The following is a 19,856-nucleotide window of genomic DNA, read 5'->3' as shown; positions in this document are numbered from 1 at the left end:
AGTAGTTAAAAGTATAAAAATATTGATATTATAAAACTTTATATTAATATCTACTTCGTATCTATTAACATATTTAATGATAAACTTTGTAATTAACATCTCACCAAACTTTTAATTTTGGTCAAAATATTATAATTTTTACTACGTACTTTCTCCCCCTTATATAAAAAAAGAAACAGAGGTAGTATAAAGCACGGGAAATATATACTTTATACGGAGTATAACATCTACGTTGTTATAACCCAAAAATACCAAATTGGGCCATCATATAATTCCTTGATAGAATATTCAATTATACATTAGCCCACCTTCAAATTCCTTCATCCATCAAATATTTGGTTGTACTGTCGGGCGTCGGCGCCTCACCTTTCCCACGTGCCTTCAACTACGTCATCCCAACCAATTAAACCATAAATAATTTCCATAAAAACAAAAATTAAAATCAAAATCAATTTCCCGAAAAAAAACAAATTAAATAAAAAAAAAAGCTGAAGTGGACAAAGAGATGCCACCAATCTTCCAACATCAACAACAAATCACCTCTTTCATCCTCCATTAATTTCCCCCAAACTTCCTTCCGTCGTACAAACCACCGTACACGGCGGAGCTCGAAATTTCTCCGATCATCCAAATCAATCGATCCAATCAACAATTAACAATCGAATAATTGTTATTATCATCAATTCAGCAATTCAATTCGAATTTCTCAGTGATCGATTGATTTGATTGTTCAACAATGGCGTTAAACATGAAAACCCTAACACAAGCATTAGCAAAAACAGCAGCAGTAATCGAGAAAACAGTATCAACAACCGTACAAGAAGTTACAGGTCCAAAACCCTTACAAGATTACGAATTAGTTGATCCGATTGGATCAGCAGGTCCTGCTCTTGCTTGGAAATTGTACTCTGCGAAACCTCGTGGATCTTCTACTGTTGGGTCGCAGTATTCCGCGGTTTGTGTTTGGTTGCTTGATAAGAGGGCGCTTACTGAGGCTCGAACCCGGGCCGGGTTATCGAAGGCGGCCGAGGATTCGTTTTTGGAGGTTTTGAGGAATGATGCCGGGAGGTTGGTGAGAATTCGGCATCCTGGCGTTGTGCATGTGGTGCAGGCGCTCGATGAGACTAAGAATGCAATGGCATTTGTGACTGAGCCGCTTTTTGCTTCTGTTGCTAATGTTCTTGGGGATTTGCATAATGTTGGGAATGTTTCTAAGGAGCTTAAGAGTGCTATGGTATGGTAAAGGTTTTTAATTTATTAGTGTGGATTGATGTTTTTTTTATTGTTGGGAGTTGAATTGTGATTTAATTTTTGGTTTTTTGATGTAGTATTTGTACATGTTTGTTTGGGGAATTGTGTAGGAGATGGGGTTGCTGGAAATCAAACATGGGTTGCTTCAAGTTGCAGAATCATTGGATTTTCTTCATAATAATGCTCGTCTTGTTCACAGAGCGATTTCTCCTGAGGTTGGTTACTCTTGTTATTAACTTTCTTTCGTGTTTGACAGTGATTATATTTGTGATGATCAGTTGCAATGTGTAACCAGTATGTTGTCATATCGATTACTTCGATGAAGTGAAAGTTATGTTTGTTTATGTCATTATGTGTTGCACACTTGCACAAGGGGTTTGCTGATTGTTGAAGTAGTGCAATTTTATTTTATTTTTTTAATGGAGTGATTATTGATTGTAAGAAGATTGAGATGACCACCTTTAAGAAGCAACGAAGATTGTGTTATATTGTTTTAATTAGTTGCTGGCTAGTTGTTGAACAGGTAGGAAATACGTTTCCTAGTGACTTGCAATTGTGAGATTAACCTAAATTGGTCGAACACCCGAAGAGATAATTTTTATTACCTGAGAGGAAAATTTAATATCTTGAGTGAGTGGATTTTTTTTTCCTCAGTACTATATCAGGGGTTTCATAATTACTATATCATCCTTCTGATGCACTGATTTTCTCTTGCCATAACCATGTCCCTTGAATTCACCTATAATTGCTAGAGATGTGTTTGGTTTGATATATATATATATATATATATATATATATATATATATATATATATATATATATATATATATATATATATATATATATATATATATATTAGAAACAATTCTGAACTATGTATGACATGAATGTGTAGTATTTGAATCAGTCAAGAGATCTTTTTGTTGCTTTCGTGTTATATGCTTTGTGTGTGGTATGATTGAAAGTTGTATGTTTTCCATTCTGAACTTGTGAGACTCCTAAAGTCCTATGGATTTAGCACATTGATTTAAGGTTGTGGAGAGAGTGTTTTCCTTCTTGATGCCATCTCAGCATCTGCATTTTCTATGTTGCTTCTGGCTGTAAGTAGGCTAAATCTATGTGTTCCACAAGTTTGGCTTTTCTGGTGGATGAAACTAAAGATGGGGGTTAATGCCATATTGGAGCAATGGAGGCAAAGGTTGGAATCTAGAGGGTTTAAGCTAAGTCAGAGTAAGGCTGAATATTTGGTATGCCGCTTTGGTACACAGAGGGGGACAAGCGATAAAGTAGTGAATGTGGACGGACATGATTTGACCATGAGAGGGTGTTTTAATTATCTTGGGTCGATCATCCAGAAATTGATCAAGACGTGACCCACAAGATTAAGTCGGGGTAGCTTAAATGGAGAGCGACCACGCGAGTGTTATGTGGCCGAAACATTCCTTTACAGTTGAAGGGGGAAATTCTATGGGACTGCCATAAGACCAAGTGTTGCTTTATGGTAGAGAATGTTGAGCTACTAAGAAGGAGCACATTAAAAAGATGGAAGTTACGAAAATGCGCATGTTAAGATTGATTTGTGGGAACACTCTAAGAGATAAAATTAGAAATGAAGTTATTGGCAAGAAAGTGAATGTTGTAGGCATTGCAGAGAAACTAAGGGAAATTCGCCTGCATTGGTTTGGGCATGTAAAACGGAGACTTGAAGGTACTCCGGTACGAAGAGTGAAAGAGTGAGATCATGGAGAACTTAAAAGAGGTAGAGACCGAAAATAACTTGGTTGGAAGGAGTTAGGAAGGATATGAAGCAAATGGTTTTGCATGAGGATGAGGTATTTGATCGTAGGGGATGGAGGGAGGAAGATTTTTGTTGATAAATATACGGAATAATCACTTTTGGTTCATGTAGCCGACTACTCATGGGATTAAGGCTTTAATTGACATGTTTAGCGTTTTTGTTCTGCATAAGTGATAGAACATGTTGGAGTAAGGTTCCCGTTGGGTTGTTTTGTCAAATTGAGTGGTGTTCGTGTGCATTTGACCTGATGTTTCTTTTCTTAATGGATATTCTGGAAATTACTTCGTCTGATCTTTTGTTTGATTGACACTTGTCTAATTTCTATAGTACTCCTCATCTCTTCTACCTATTTCTCTGTTCATTTGGAGTTCATTTCACATATACTGATATCTGGAAAAGGTTATCATATTGATGGTTTATGATTGAATTCCTTGGATGCCGTTAGATAAGTTAGATTACATACTGATAGGCCGTCGTCGAGCCTACCAAAGATAAAAACCTAACTTGGTCTCTCTAATCGGTAGAAAGGGCAAGTAAGGGTCGATCCCACAAGGACTAAGGGGAACACTAACAAGTATCGATTTGTGATAAGCTAAGTCAAGTTTTTGGGTTTTGAGTTATAATGAAACACTACTAACAATAATAAAAAGGATCTTGGGAAGGTATACATCAATTAAGTCTTTCACAAACTACAATTTAACATACAAAACATAGCAATTTGGGGATAAATTAGGGGAAGTCATCTAAGGCACCCAACTACTCTCTCAAGCTAGAGGGATTACTTGAGTCATAAATACAACCTACTCTCGTGGTTACAAAGCATAAAACAAGTGTTAAAGCATAATCACGATGACATAAACATTCCCTTGACTGGAAATTCCATTCTCAAGGAATTTCAAGTCAATTAAGCATAAGGGAGCTAACTCAAGTTCATCTCTCAATCCTTCGTTGAGAAAGCTTAGATAAATAGTTCTAGCAATGGCCACTTACAAGAACTAACAATGAAACCACTTAAGCTTAACTAATTAACATCCCACATTAGCTAAATCAACACATGCAAACAAGTATTTGTGAATTCATCAATGGTTTCAACCATCCCAAGTAAAAGAACTACTCACAAATCATTATAAATTGCAAAACCAAAGGAGTTAACAACTAAAAACATGAAATCAAACACTAATTTAACATAAACAAGTAATAAAACTAGAAAAGATACAAAAATAAGCAATTAAAGCAATAAAATAAGAGAGAGAGTAAGAAATTCTCATTGATATTGCAAGAAATAATCAAATCTTCAAGTCTCCTTCCTTCAATTCTTCATATTCCAAGCTTTCAACAAGTTTTTCACACTTTCTCTCTCTAGAAAATGAGAGTTTCTCTCTCTAAAAATCCTAACTTAAGCTAAAACTACACTAAGAAGATCTTCCCCCTTACAAATTAAGCCAAAGGGGTATTATATAACCCCCAAGTAAAAGGACGGAGAACACGAGGAAACGACCTGTCTACAGGTCGGCACAGACGTGCCAAAGGTTGCCCGGACGTGCAGACGTGTTAAAATACGACCAGTAGCTACTGCCTGACCTTGCACGGACGTGCTTCATTTGGCATGGACGTGCCACTTATTGGCACGGACGTGCAACCCTTTTCTGGCGAAACAACTTATTTTCGGAAGGTCATAACTTCTTTGTTACTCATCGGAATAAGGCATGTGACCAGTCGTTGGAAAGCTCTTGAGATGAACTTTAATCTCCAATTTGAATCACTTAAAAATGTTAGAGTGGAACAAAAGTTATGGTCAGTTGAAGTTGACCTTAGTGCAAAAATCCTTCCAAAACTCTCCAAAAGCTTTTCATTTCTCTTTAAGGCACTCATCCTTCTTCCTCCATTGCTCTATCAACCTACCTTGCCCTTCACCTTGTTCACTTATGCTTGATCACGTCCATATATAGTGCTAAAAATTGCTACATTACATCAAAAACACAAACAACCCATGAAGCATGGATGGTACAAAATTTGTATAAAAATAGGATAAATAATGAACTTTGATGTCGAATAATCACGAAAACAAGGTTCAAAAGTACCCTAAAATCATACCAAATAACAAGTTATCACATACCAGGCCTTTTATTGAAATACACATAAGGTCAAATTATTATAGGAGACCAAAACTTGCTGCAATCTGTTATGGGCAGGTCTTATTTTTGTTGCCTTTTTTTTAGATGAAAGAGTTATTATCTTATCAACCTGTGTCATGTTCTAAAGCTGTTTACTGTTGCAGAGTGTGTTAATTACTGCTAGTGGAGCCTGGAAGCTTGGTGGTTTTGGTTTTGCAGTTTCCACTGATCAGGCATCTGGAGCTTCATTAAGTGCGCAGGCATTCCACTATGCTGTAAGTTATTCTTTTACCTCTATTGACGTGTTGAAATCTAAACATTTTTCTTTTGAAAGATCACAGATGTAATATCTTTGGCTAAATTTGTTTGGCTATGCCTACCCCATTTTGTGCTAAGAACACTTATCTTTAATGGGTTGACCTGCAGGAATATGACGAGGAGGATTCTATACTTCCCCTCCAACCCTCTCTTAACTATACTGCCCCTGAGCTGGTTCGCAGTAAAGAATCTTCAGGTGGTTGTTCGTCAGATATATTCAGTTTTGGATGCCTTGCCTATCACTTGATTGCTCGTAAGCCTTTATTGGACTGCCACAACAATGTCAAGATGGTATCTCATTAAATTGTAACTTGAAATATGAAATATTGATGTTTTTTTTGGTTCCTGTGTTCTGACTTTTTATGACCAACAAGGTTATTATTTTGTGTACATTCATTGATGGATTAATCTTGTTTAGTAAGGTAGTTTAAGAGTCATCCCCTACTATATCTCAAATTGCTCTGTACCTTTGTTGGATAGTTCCATTTAATTTATACTTCATACTTTTTGAGTAGGGGATGGAGGTAGGAAGGTGTAGGAGCTGATAAAAGAGAATAAAAGCAAGAACCAAGAATGTTACTTATAACCTTAAATTTTGTTGTTGCTTTTCTTCTGTCTTTGTTTGAAGCTCTGAAACATCTGTTATTGAGGAGTACCTGTTTGCACTTATAGATTTGAATTGTATTCGACCAGTTTTTTCTTTACATATACTAAAAGATTTAAGGTTTTTGCATACTATTCACCTGTGTCATTTAGATATTTTAGACATTTGGGCAGATAATTCGATCAAAGATGCCCTCTGATGGATCTTTATTTAGACCACTTCTTAATTAATTTATTTATTTCTTCTCGGGCCATTTTTCCCGTGTATTGGAATTGCTTTGATCAATGATGTGTAGTATGTCTATCATTCTAAATAGTTGTTCTTTTTTGACAGTACATGAATACGCTGAACTATTTAACTAGTGAAACATTCTCATCCATCCCAGCAGAGTTGGTTCCTGACCTACAAAGGATGCTTTCATCCAATGAGTCTATGAGGCCTTCGGCTATGGATTTTACAGGTACTGGGTGTACTTCTATTGGATTATTAGTCCTGGTTTATGCTTTCTTTCTTCTTTCTTTCTTTTTTTTTTTTTTCTTTTTTTTGGCTCCTTAACTGCTTGCACAAAGATTCTACTCCTTACTTTTCTATTTAAGAGGTATATTAGCCAAAAATTTGTTCCAAATCACAAGTCAGTCTACATTACCACAACAGTTAAATATTTGTTGTTCCTTTTTAGGATGTCCATAAAAGGGGTATAAAAATTGTTCTGTTACTTAAATTAGAATTACTTGACTCATGTGAATTGGATCCCTCCACTAACTTTCTTAGTCATTCTTAACCTATCCTACTAAATTCCTTAATATGCTTGCCAAAGCTTAACAGGAAGATTTTTCATGGATGGAGGGAGTAGCTGAAAACTAGTATTTTTATGGTAGTTTTGCTTTCTACGTATTTCAAAAGTTTTACTCTTCCATTGATTTTCAGTAGTCTAGTGAATTTTATCTAGTCAGGCTTTGTAAAAGATATGAATTTAAATAATAGGCTTTCCATTATATGTAATAATGATATGTCCTTAGCTCTCGTAATTTGTCGAAGACCAAGCATGGATTCATTTTTCTCTTTGGGGCAGGACTCTTGCATAAGTTCTCATTAAAGTGCTGTATATACTTGTAAGATAGTTATATGCTTTATTGATATTCCCCTTGGCTACAGAAGATTGCACCAGTCCTTTTTGGTTTTTCTGTTGAAGATTGTGCTATCTCTGTATTATGTAGCAGGTGCTCCACAACTTCCTCCCTACTTTATCCCCTGTATGCAAAGTGAAAGAAATTTCTACTCACTCAAAACAACTTTTAATGTGAAATGAGGGGCTATAATAGACCAAGATTTTTGAGATGGAAGTTAAAAGGAAATGAAGATTTAGATGATACTCTGGAATATAGATGTACTAGACAGAAAATTAATATTTTGGAATACAACAAATTTGGGAAATGGATAATTGATTTATTGCTGATGTAATTAAATCATCAACAATGGTGCTACGATTCCAGGCCTTCAATCTCTCAGCTACCTCGCTGAATTATAATGCAATAGTAGTGGTGTCCTTTCCCCTAGGCTAGTCTATTACTTGAGAATGGGGCATTATTTTAAGGAAGGGAGGGAGTAAATGATAAAAATGTCATAATAAATGGAAAATCCATGACAGTCTAGAATGTTTTTAGAATCTTATCTGAGCTGTCTCGTAATGGGATAGAGCATTTTGTTTCTTGTAGTTAAAATGTTGATTTTGTTTGAAGTGTCATAATGAGTGGCAGCTCCATATTGTCATATTGGTATTGTTATTGTGAATTAATGGAAGTTATTTATCTTTCAAATCTATTGCAGGTTCATCTTTCTTTCGAGATGATACAAGACTGCGGGCGCTTCGCTTCTTGGACCACTTGCTTGTAAGAATCATCTGTTTTCCCTTCAGTTTTGCAGGTTCACCTTAATTGCCTTAATAAGATTATTGATAAAATAAATGATTTGTTTTTTGCAGGAGCGAGATAACATGCAGAAGACTGAGTTTTTGAAAGCATTGTCAGATATGTGGAAGGACTTTGACTCAAGAGTGTTGCGGTATAAGGTTTGACTTTCTTTACTGCTGCATTTAAGCTTTTCAGATTTCACAGATTGCTGACATCCAGCTGAGCTTCCCATGCTATGTGAATCCTTTAGAATCTGATATACCTTTTTACTCTGCTCTGTGCAGGTTCTTCCACCTCTTTGCGCTGAACTTCGCAATGTCGTAATACAATCAATGATATTGCCGATGGTCCTTATGATAGCTGAGTCTCAGGTACAGACATTATTGCTTGACTGGTTGGTTTAATCAAAATTGATCTAGATTGTTGCCATTGTTTTGCCTTGTTCAGTATTATCAGTTCTGCAATCTTTGAGCAAGTTTTGACCTTGTAATGCTATAATAATTATGTGATTGGTGTTGTGGTGGTATCTGTATGGCGGATACCAGCGAGTATCTGAACTTTGAAGTGGCTTTTGATGTATGCTTCTATCTTTATGGGCTTTCTTTGCTGATAATATTGTTGAGCAATGAAAGGATACTTATTTTCTATTACTGCTCTTCTCCATGTTTTCTAACTGGAATATTACACATATAATGAATTCAACTTTAATGTAGGACAAACAAGAATTTGGGCTATCAACCTTGCCAGCTCTTGTCCCAGTCTTAAGTTCTGCTTCTGGTGATACACTGTTGCTGCTTGTGAAGCATGCTGAACTGATCATAAACAAGGTGATACAGCTAGCCTAATTTATTTGTTGATCCTTTTGCTTCCTTGTCCTGCTATCAAGATGCCTATGATTGGTAGTTTTCATATGCTCCTCGATATCCCTTGGCAAGTTATATAAAATCCTGTGCTTCTCTTTGAATCAGAGGAGATACGGATGGGTTAGTTTGGCCAAAAGCTACCCTGGGGTTACAAAGTTGAAGCATATGCCGTATAATTAGCAACTTAGCAATTGCCAGTCTTTACTTTGTTGCACTTATTAGACAACTCTATGCTATCTCACAACGGATCTCCACCATAGAGTGACTAGGGAAATCAAATTGCTGCTGATTTTAATACATTCTAGCATGCTGGTGGTTTTTCAGTATAGAATATGCAGTTTGAGAATTGGAAGTGGGATTTCGGATGGAGAATTTTATGATTCCAAGTCTTGTGTAAGGCATATCAAAGTCGGGGGTATATTAGTTAGATATATGTCCATTAGTGGCAATTTTGGTCATATAGGCTGAGTGGCTTATTCCCTGCCCATTTGCTTATTTCCTGTCTATTTTGGTCAAATTGTGAGTTTAAACCCATTTATTGAGGGCATTTTGGAAGTAAAAATTGGAGTTCTTGGAGGGAGTGGGAATGGGAAATTGTAATTTTTTTCCCCTAGTAAATTATTTTCATATGCTTTGTGTGCTACTATAGATTGGATTAAGAACTAGTTATTATAGATTGGAATAAGCGGTCTTAAAGTTTATCGTTATTTGTAATTTTGTATATATTATTTAAAAAAGGACTGGGGGGATTCAAAAGAAGAATTAGGCTAAGGCCCTGTTCTAATTCAATTGATTCTATTGAAATCTAAATTATTTTAACTTATTGAAACTGATTTTCTTTTGTTTTTTGTTACTAACCAAAACTGAATTTTACTGGTAAATAAAATTTATTTTTACTGATGGAACTTAATTTAATTGATTGAAACTTATTGTTACCAATTGAAAATTATTACAGTATAACTGATTGCAATTTATTTTTATTGAGCTTTTTTTTTTTTATTTATTATTTTTTTTTTTATAATAAATTAAGCCAGTTAAGGTGAAGATTTTAAGAGAGCAGGGCCTAATTTGTGAGGGCACCTTGTCCTCTTGCTGTATTCTTCGTTCTGAGCTGTAATAATAGATATTTTTTGTAAAAATTTGGCTCTTATGTATCCTTGTTAATAGCATATTTCTCAAGGGAATAGAATGTCACTTGTGAGAATTTTTTATTTTTAATCCCCCTCTTGCTTTCTCCCTGTAATCTATTGTCTGCATCAGCAGCAGCAACCTCTAAATCCATCATACCATAACCCATTAACCGTCTACGGGGATGTGATTGAAAATAATAGGGATGGAGTAGTTAATTTGGTAGTACCCAATTCCTGGCTTAACATTATTATCCTTTCTCTTATTTGGGTAACATGATGGTGGGTTATTCTCGATTGCATATACCTCTTTTCATGCACATCCCATGAATAAAACTTTGGAGCAGTAATTTTGGAAACTCATTGCCAATTTTCTCTCGTGAATTCCTTGAAGCATACGTGAAGCTGATGTAAATTAGGATTTTGATAGTTAAATTGCCATTCCCGCAATTTTGTTCTTGCGTAACAAGTGTCCCTTTTTAGCTTTTTGGGTGAAATAGCTCTTTGTACTTTGAATTTTGCAAAGTTGTGAAAGAGAGTATGCCATATCAGTATAATTGCATTATCACAAGCAGTAATAATAACTTGGTGTAGCTCATGCATTTCAGAGCATATTAGAATTCAGATTATAATAAAAATTAGGTAGCACCCAAGCCATGCTTTGCTTTATTTTTAACTGTTTTTTGCTCTTAATTTAAAGCTTATTTCAATGGATGTTTATTTATTTATTATTATTATTTTTTGTATATTCTTAATGCCCCAGACTCATGTTTAAATCCCAAAGCAAGTCATTTCATTAATTTTGCTATGATTAGGGGGTAACTTTCGGAGGGAAACCTGCTTTTGTGTCTTTGGATTTAGTGTATTATATATAGATGGGTACTCTCTTTACAGTGCTTTTGTCTTACATTTCAAAAGTACTTCCTTTCCCTTTACTGTTTTCACAATAGGATTTGGCACAAATTTGAATACTCGTGGGAATTTGAAATATTTGGGCTGGGTAGTGGGGGGAATGTGGCATTCTTAAGATGAGAAGTATAGCTTTATTTGAAATGGTGTCCATTAGGGTAATATGATGAGGGGGCATAATCAAAGTGCTTGTAAACTAATATAATTATAGTGATTTATGTGATGCTCTAATGAATTAGTAGTCATGCATTTCTGTGCCAAATCTCAAGGGTATCGGATCAGAAAGGGGGTATTACCCAGGAAGAGAAATGAGGAAGGACATGTTACGTAGAGGAATTGAACAAATTTTTACCTTTAGAATTGAAAAACATGGATGGAGTATACATAGGATCATCTAGAAATAGGTTAGTTCAAAAACAATGATTAAGAGGTCTCAGAGCCAAATTTTGTCCTAGCAGCGTAAGTTGGTGTGTATCTTTGCACAGTTTGATCTTAAACTTTTGGGCGCTTGGATGTCATTCCCTGTTAAGTAGATGTAAGTTATTGTATGTCAATGTCTTCTTTGACATTAAAGCAAGTATTATACATGCCTAGGATGTTCAGGAACTAGTGGTGTTTGTGGTATCATTGCTCTCTTTCATTTTATTTATTTTTTGGTTGTGTGGAGCATGTGACTTCTATTCTTGTATGATTTTGCTAATATAGGCCCTTATATGTGAACTTAAGGGCCACATAGATCTGAATGCATTTATTGTGTGGATAATTACTGTTCATTTAGGACTATTGAAGGCCTGGATAATGAAAATTACTTACATGCCTGCGATTATGATTTATTTTTCCTGATACTGTCTTGCTGTAATAACTGTCGTCTGATTTTCGGCATTTACTTTAGTTATGTGAATTATTATGTGCTTAGACTTTATGCCTGCCATTCACCTTCTGTTTTTTTTTTTTTTCAAAAACCATTCAGAGTAATCACGAAGATCTAGTCTCACGTGTTCTTCCCATGCTTGTTCGTGCTTATGATGACACTGATCCCCGCATACAAGAGGAAGTTCTGAAAAGGACACTTTCTCTGACAAAGCTTCTGGATCCTCAGGTTTGACTCTCAAGGATTTTTTTAAATTTTTTTAAAATTCTTTTTGGGAGATGATTTTAAATAGGAAAAGGTTAAAGATTTCTATGAGAGGATAGGCATTTTGCTATGTGATAGATTTATTAGCTTGTGGGGCACTTTCTTTGATAGACTTTTCTCTCCGGTATAAGTGGGCTAATAGATTATTTTTATGTACCTAATTATATTGTATTTTGGTTGCTTAGCATACCTCTTATAATGTTTTCCTGCTTCTCATTGGTACAGTTAGTGAAGCAAGCGATAGTTACTCGTGTACATGGCCTGGCTCTCAAGACTACTGTTGCTGCTGTAAGTAACTTCATCTTCTATTCTTCTCCTCTATATATGTGGTTTATCATGTCAGTATCTTATTGTGCTTTAGATGACATTAGTAGATGCTGGAGTGTCAAAAGATTGGCAGTATTTGAGTACTACTCATAAGATGACATGCTGTGGCAGCTAATAGGAGTATTAATTGTTGCTAATTGCATATAGTGGAATGGAAAGATTAGCGTGAAATACACCGACTCTTTGAAACGTGAGCCTACTCCTCGTTTTATCATAGAAGACAGCATATCACTGAGAAGGGCACTGTAATCATTTTGAACTCCCGTTCAATGTCGTTACACTTTCCGTATGCTACAGATTATTGGCGGTCTCTTGGACTTTGAACTCTGGCTATATTAATTGAACTCACTCATTGTTTTTGGAAAATGATGCTAGTAACCCATGAAATCATCAATAGCACACTGACAAAATCAGTTTCTCGTCCATCCTGCTGGGGACATGAGGTCCTTCTAAGTGCCCTGAGACTTTTTATAATAATTGTTAACATGTTGAACAGGTGTATTTGCTTTAATAGGAAATGATCTACATAGAAGTTTTTTGGGGCAATAATTTCACTGAAACCAGTAGAGATTAAACATTGGCATATGAATTTGTATGTAGTACAGCTTAGCTTGATAACCTCCAACATCCAGTTGATGTGAGATATTTTGTTAAATTGTTTTCTCATGTCTCCAGCATCTGTTTTGATTTCATCTCTGGATTTTGTGCAGTTATATTTGCTAAATTTGCTTCTGATGGGCAGGTGAGAGTGAATGCTTTGCTATGCTTAGGAGAGTTGATTCATACGCTCGATAAAAATTCTGTCATAGAAATATTACAAACTATTCAACGTTGCACAGCTGTTGACCGTTCTCAGCCAACTCTTATGTGTACTCTTTCGGTTGCTAACTCTATCTTGAAACAGGTATGAAATCAGTATTATTGTCATTCTGAAGATGCTTTATGCTTACTAATAAATCCATATTAGAAGTTGGAACTAATTCTTATCTCTGGCTTCCTTCTGGCTATCTTCATTCTTTAGTACGGAACAGAGTTTGTGGCAGAACATGTTCTCCCTCTACTCACCCCTCTTCTAGTCGCTCAGCAATTGAATGTCCAGCAGTTTGCAAAATATATGGCCTTTGTCAAGGACGTTTTAAGGTAAATTTATTATGTGCTGCTTTAATGCATATTGCTATTTACACTTTATAGAGATGTCCAATGGGAGCAAAGATTCTCATTTTGATTATCTGGGATTGGTCTAATAACAGGAAAATAGAGGAGAAAAGAGGAGTATCTGTGTCTGACTCTGGCATTCATGAGGTTAAATCATCTCCTGCACTAGGATCTATGACGGCACCACCTAAAGAAATGAATGGGACACTGTCTGCCACAGCTGTGAAGAAGGGGCAGTCATGGGATGAAGACTGGCCTGTCACAAAGAAATCGGACACATCTAGCCAATTTTATCCAACAAATATATCATCTTCAATGAAGCCTGTTGATGAGAATCGTTTGACGAATGGTGTATCCATGCAATCCCATTCATCCGTGTTACCTTCTGTTTCTGATTCACAACTGATGAATTCTTGCCCGTCTATTGATATTGAGTGGCCACCTCGTACAGCTGGTGTAACCTCTCTAACAAGTAATAATGAGATGCAAAATCAGGGAGCATCTAATGCAGGTTTTGATGAAATTGACCCTTTTGCTGACTGGCCCCCTAGACCTACTGGTTCTGGAATTTCAAACAACGGAATTTCAGGACTATCCACTAACAAGCTTGGTTCCAACTATAGCACAGGCTCTTCAAACAGCACAACTCCCCAGAACATCAATTTCTCAAGCTGGTCTTCTGGTACTCCAAGTTCTATTGAGCCATCAAAACAATATCAGGGAGTTTCAGGATTGAATAGCTTGGCTTTTGATAACGGGCTAGGATATGGGCAGCCATTAGGTGCTCTGAAACAAAATCATGGCACATCTAATTCAGGGAATTCGAAAGATCTTGGTTCCATTTTCTCATCTCCCAAAACTGACCATAATGCCCTTAGACTGGCTCCACCACCCTCCACTGCTGTTGGTAGAGGGAGGGGTAGAGGCAGAGGAGCTCATGGTCATTCTTCTGGCATGGCTACTGGTACACGTAAGCCAGCTTCTGAGCAACCACCACTTATGGATTTGCTATAAAAGGATGTATCCATGGTTCATATGTAATGAACAGGGTAATGTCAAAGATGACAAGTTAGGATTAGTGATGCCGATGGGTATACATATGCCTGGATATCAAGTCAGTGCTTCGATGATGATTTTCGGATTCATACAGCTGGGAAATTGTGCCAGCCAGGCAGCCATGGAATGATGATATATGCTTGTTGCTTCCATTGTATCACTTGTAGAATTTTGTAACGAAAATCTTACATATTTAATTTGTGCCATTTGATTTCATTTTTCCCCTTTAGAATATTTTTTGGATGGCCAGCCTGTGTACACATAATGACTTGCAACATCCTGAATTAGAAACGTAGTGAGATTTTTTTTTTCTTTTTTTTTTTTTTGGGTATATGAGAATGTTAAATAGTCTTGTAATAAACACATATTGATATTGTTACTACTTGGTTGAATGACACTGCCAATTTTATGTAGTCTGTTGCAAGTTCTGGCTAGATCCCGACCTAATACGTACGAAATTTCAAATTTTTATACGAAGTACCAACCATATGTGGGAGATGCCTATGATTACTCAGTTATTGATCTCGAAAAGAGAATATGTTTATTCAAACAGTGAGGGATAGCTCACATGTTTAGAGCTTTTCTCTCGATTTCAGGAGATTCTGGAACCAATTCTCACCATGGTCCTTTGTTTGTTTAGGGACGACAAGCTCATAAATAGCAGTATTAAAAGCATAAAAGAAACGTTTCACTTATTTAAATACGTAGGCAGTACCTTTTTTTTTTTTCTTTTTTTTAAGCTTATAATGAGATCGAGATGAGATTATTGGTGGCCTTCACTGTAGGGGTGTGCAAAAAAAAAAAAAAAAAAAAACCCGTAACCGTTAATCGGTATAACCGACACATTTGATAGGTTAATTAACTATACCGTTAAAAATAAACAGTTACAGTTAACCGAACTGATGTAGCGGTTAACGATTACGGTTACTGTTCTGAGTAAACGGTTAAAGATAATATATATATATATATATATATATATATATATATATATATATATATATATATATATATATATATATATATATATATATATATATATATATATATATATATATATATATATATATATATATATATATATATATAGGGAGAGGCTCATGTGAGAACACCTCTCTTATATGAGAACACTTTATATGTGAGAATAATTTATAACCATTGGATCAAACAAGATCCAACGCTCCACATCTACCCTGGTCAAAATAATGGCAATATTGTAAATTTTAGATTGTATACAAGAAAAATTAAAAAAAATTGTCCAGCTTTTTCTCTCTCTAGAAATTGAACCAGCTCTTCCCTTTCTCTCTCTTCTTTCCCCAAAAATTTCCGAATGAACACTGGTTTGATCGATCTTAATGCTAAGATATCTTTGAATTTCGACTTGAATCTACAAATATTGTTAGGTATTTGCTGTTTTAACTATTTTTCCTTTGATATTTGGCTTCAATGTTCAAATTTTTGTATTGAATAAGGTTTTTGTGATTTTGTTGAAACCCTGGAAATCGCAAATTCTTCATCAAATGGATTCAATCTAAGCTATTACTACTTATGAACGAAGGATGTAAGTATCAATTTATTGATTTTGGGCATTTTACTTTGTTTTTATGTGAATTTTGGTAGTATCAATTTAAATTGAAGGATAATAATATTGGTGCTCTAAAGCTAAGCTCTTGAATCTGTTAGTTTATAGGAAATTGATTGTTTATTTTGGGATGTTTACTTATTGGATTTAATGGATCAATAATATGATTATGATGTATTTCTCTCTCTTCTTCATTATCATCATTGTTTATAATCTGCAATAGTATTCTTGATGTTTGATTTTTTGCAAATTTAGAAATCACTTTTAGATGCTCATAACCTATTCGATAAAATGCCAAGCTGAAATTTAACTGCATGTTGCGTGTATGATTATGTAAATCAATATTGTTGTTTTTGACTATCTTAGCTTAGATTAGCAAGTGTAACCTTGTTTTTAATCTCTGTTTTAAGCTTCTAACATACTTTTTTTTTTCAAATAGAGATGGTGATGAAGCACTTGTCAAAAAGAAAAAAAGTGATGGTGATGATGAAGCTGTAAAAATTGATGATCAGTGTTCTAGAAGTCTAATTGTGGAGTCATCTTTACTAGAAGCTATAAACAATGATCAAATTCAAAGGTTGGTTATCATCCATGGATATTGTTCAATTTTTTATAAATGTTAGATGTGTTCTAAAATTTTACTCATATGTTTTTTTTTTTTTTGAGATTAAATTTTACTCATATGTTCTAAAACTTTACTTGTATGTTCTAAATTTAATTCAATTCTAATTTTAATTCTTATTTTACTCACGTTTTATGTTTTCTACTAGAATTTTGTTGAGTATGCAGTATATATGCATTCTAGTTCAATTATTAATTTTTGCTACAACTTTATATATGTCTAAATTTTTTACCCATATGTTCTAAATTTTTTACCCATATGTTCTAAATTTTTATACATATGTTCTAAATTTAAACTCATAAGTTCCAAATTGTATAATATAAGTAGCAGATTTAATTGAATCATGTAAGTTGTGTAAATCTATTTTTTTTTTTATAATGATGTAAAAAATGGGATAGCGGATACCAAAGTATAATGATTTTATCTTATTATATTGCAGATCGATCAAATGAAGAAATTGAGGGTGGATTTTTGTGCTAAAATATTATCACACAAGGAAAATGAGCTACATCATGAGATTACTTCAAGATCACGGAAATGGGCGAAAGAAAATAATTTGTAATAAAATTTTAGAAATAGCATGTAGAATTTTATATATTATAATTATACTAAAACTATTTTTCTAAAAGGTTGTATTCGAATATATAAGCTTGTCTTGTCTTTCTTGTGATCTACTTCATTGTTATGCATGCAAGAATATAAAAATACAATTTATTATATATTAATACTCATATGTTCCAAATTTTTATCCATATGCTATAAATATTAATGTGAAAATATATAGTGTTATATAAATTTTTATGTTCTAAATTGCTATTTAGAAATCCCCTTAGAACAAAAATATAGCATGTTATTGTAAAATATTAGTCATATGTTCTAATTTTTTACCCATAAGCCATAAGTTCTAAATTTATATAAATTTGTTCTAAATTATTACTCATATGTTCTAAAATTTTAGCCTTATGTTCTAAATTATATGTTTATATATGTTTTAAATTATAACTCATATTTTTTATATTAAAACTCATATATTCCATTTTTTTACTCATATCCTCCCACCCAAATACATCTGAATGAAATTTAAAGTCATGCAGCACACCCTCCCACCAATTTAAATCATTATGGTCTAAATTTTTAATTTTGAAATCCCATCGAAAACATACAAAACACATGAATTAAAAAATAGTACTTATGTATTCAAGAACTAAGAATATAAGTGATAAATTTTAATCATATGGTCTAAATTAAAATTTTGAAATCGCATCGGAAATATACAACACACATGATTACTAATTATAACTCATATGTTCTAAATATTTAGTCATATGTTCTAAATTTTTAGTCATATGTTCTAAACTTCAATACATATGAAGTATATGTATTAAATTCAAACTATAATCATTTTTATACTACAAAAAAGTGTTATTCAATACACAGATTCAAAAAAATGTTCTAAAATCATTAAGTATCATCTAACTTTCTTTGGACAATTTTGAATATCATGGTGACTCAATTCCCCACAACATATGCTAGTAGCATTATTTTCAACATTACTTCTTGCATTCCTCTTAGCTTCCAAATTCAGCCTCAATCATTGAAGATTAATCACAAGGTCTTTGATATCTTCATCATCGCCCTCTGCCAAACTAACACAATCATGTTTTGAACAACCACTGAAATGATTCAATATCTTCCTTTGCTATGAAACCAGCCGCAAAAGTGATGCAACTCTTGTGATGATCAATTCTTGTAAATGGAGTAAATGCCATGTTGTACTTGTTTAGAACAAGAAGATCATATTTCATTACACACGAAATATAGCAGTACCTATTTAGAACACGTGATTAAATATTTAGAACATATGAGTAAAAATTTAGAACACGTGATTAAATATTTAGAACATATGATTTAATATTTAGAACACATGATTAACTCATAACAGAAGACATTATTTAGAGAATAAATTTAAGGCTGAAGTTTACTTAATTATTTAGAGCATAAAGGTAATGAGTTTATAAAACATAATTTGGACCATTAGACTAAAACTTTATAACATTAAAAATAAATTTTACAATATGTGAATAAAATTTAGAACATATGATAAAAAAATTTAGAACACGTGATTAAATATTTAGAACATATGATTTGAACAGAAGACTAATTTTTAAGAGCTTAATTTCAATAATGAAGTTTATTTAATTGTAACCGGAACATAAGAATCACTATTAAGTACATTTGAATGAAGAGTTAGTTGTTAAAGCTTATGAGCATATAAAATATAATTTGGAACATTAGACTAAAAATTTAGAACATTAGAAACAATTTTTAGAACATTTGAATAACAATCTAAGATCATGTAAGTTTTTTAGAAAAACCAATTTAAGATTTAGAACATATGAGTATGAAATTAGAACAATATTTATAATAATTAATTCAAAGTGTACATGCAAATTTGATTTAAAACAAAGAGATTTATTATATATAGAGCATAAATTCAAGACTAAAGTTTACCTAATTAAGATGTTTGTTCTAAATTTTTACTTATATGTTCTAATTTATGACTCATACGTTCTACATTGTTATTTAGACATCCCCTTAGAAAAATCAGAACATGTTCCAAAATTTTACTCATTTGTTCTAAATTATTTATCAATTGCTCTAAATTATTCATCAAATTTTACTCATCTACATCCTCAGTTATTACTTTCCCTTGCTTTTTTAACATGTTCTAAATTTGTACATACATGTTAGAAAAATTTCAATCATGTTCTACGATTTTTGTTCATCCATAATTTTCAACCTAATATTATGAACCTGCAAAAATTCAGATTACAAATTTCAAATGAAACACTGATAATATACACAAATTCAATCCAAGCAATCAAGATCAATAAATTTAACCTATATATATATATATCAATTTAAAATAAAATTGAAACCATATTTTTGAATGTAAGAATCAAATTTAAATAAAAAATTCGAAAATAAGATGGAAATTCGAAAAAAAAAAAACGCATATAAATCGCAAAAATCGAACATAAACCAAAAATCGAACATAAATCAAACATAAAACGAACAAACTCGAGCA

At 33.6% G+C, this 19,856-nt stretch overlaps 1 protein-coding gene across 1 annotated transcript; it reads left to right on the top strand.

Annotated features, from left to right (window-relative positions):
* The first annotated feature begins 736 nt into the window (after positions 1–736).
* On the top strand, positions 737–14,983 carry LOC110725675 (SCY1-like protein 2). Its single transcript, XM_021905148.1, has 14 exons — positions 737–1,234; positions 1,362–1,466; positions 5,328–5,438; positions 5,590–5,772; positions 6,419–6,545; positions 7,913–7,974; positions 8,067–8,153; positions 8,280–8,366; positions 8,709–8,822; positions 11,865–11,993; positions 12,255–12,317; positions 13,099–13,260; positions 13,378–13,496; positions 13,607–14,983. The coding sequence occupies exons 1-14, from the start codon at positions 737–739 to the stop codon at positions 14,523–14,525; spliced, it is 2,766 nt and encodes a 921-aa protein (XP_021760840.1). The 3' UTR covers positions 14,526–14,983.
* The last annotated feature ends 4,873 nt before the right edge of the window (positions 14,984–19,856 follow it).

The sequence above is a fragment of the Chenopodium quinoa genome, unplaced genomic scaffold, assembly GCF_001683475.1.
Source record: "Chenopodium quinoa cultivar QQ74 unplaced genomic scaffold, ASM168347v1, whole genome shotgun sequence".
NCBI classification, from domain to species: Eukaryota; Viridiplantae; Streptophyta; class Magnoliopsida; order Caryophyllales; family Amaranthaceae; genus Chenopodium; species Chenopodium quinoa.
The sequence above is the reverse complement of the archived record's forward strand: the minus strand, read 5'-3'. Positions and strand labels throughout refer to the sequence as shown.

Bases quoted from the DNA above. Each gene is read 5' to 3' on its own strand.
- LOC110725675 (XM_021905148.1), top strand. From the start codon at position 737: ATGGCGTTAAACATGAAAACCCTAACACAAGCATTAGCAAAAACAGCA. The intron at 8,823-11,864 runs GTGATACAGCTA...AAAACCATTCAG, and splicing joins CTGAACTGATCATAAACAAG to AGTAATCACGAAGATCTAGT. The intron at 11,994-12,254 runs GTTTGACTCTCA...TCATTGGTACAG, and splicing joins CAAAGCTTCTGGATCCTCAG to TTAGTGAAGCAAGCGATAGT.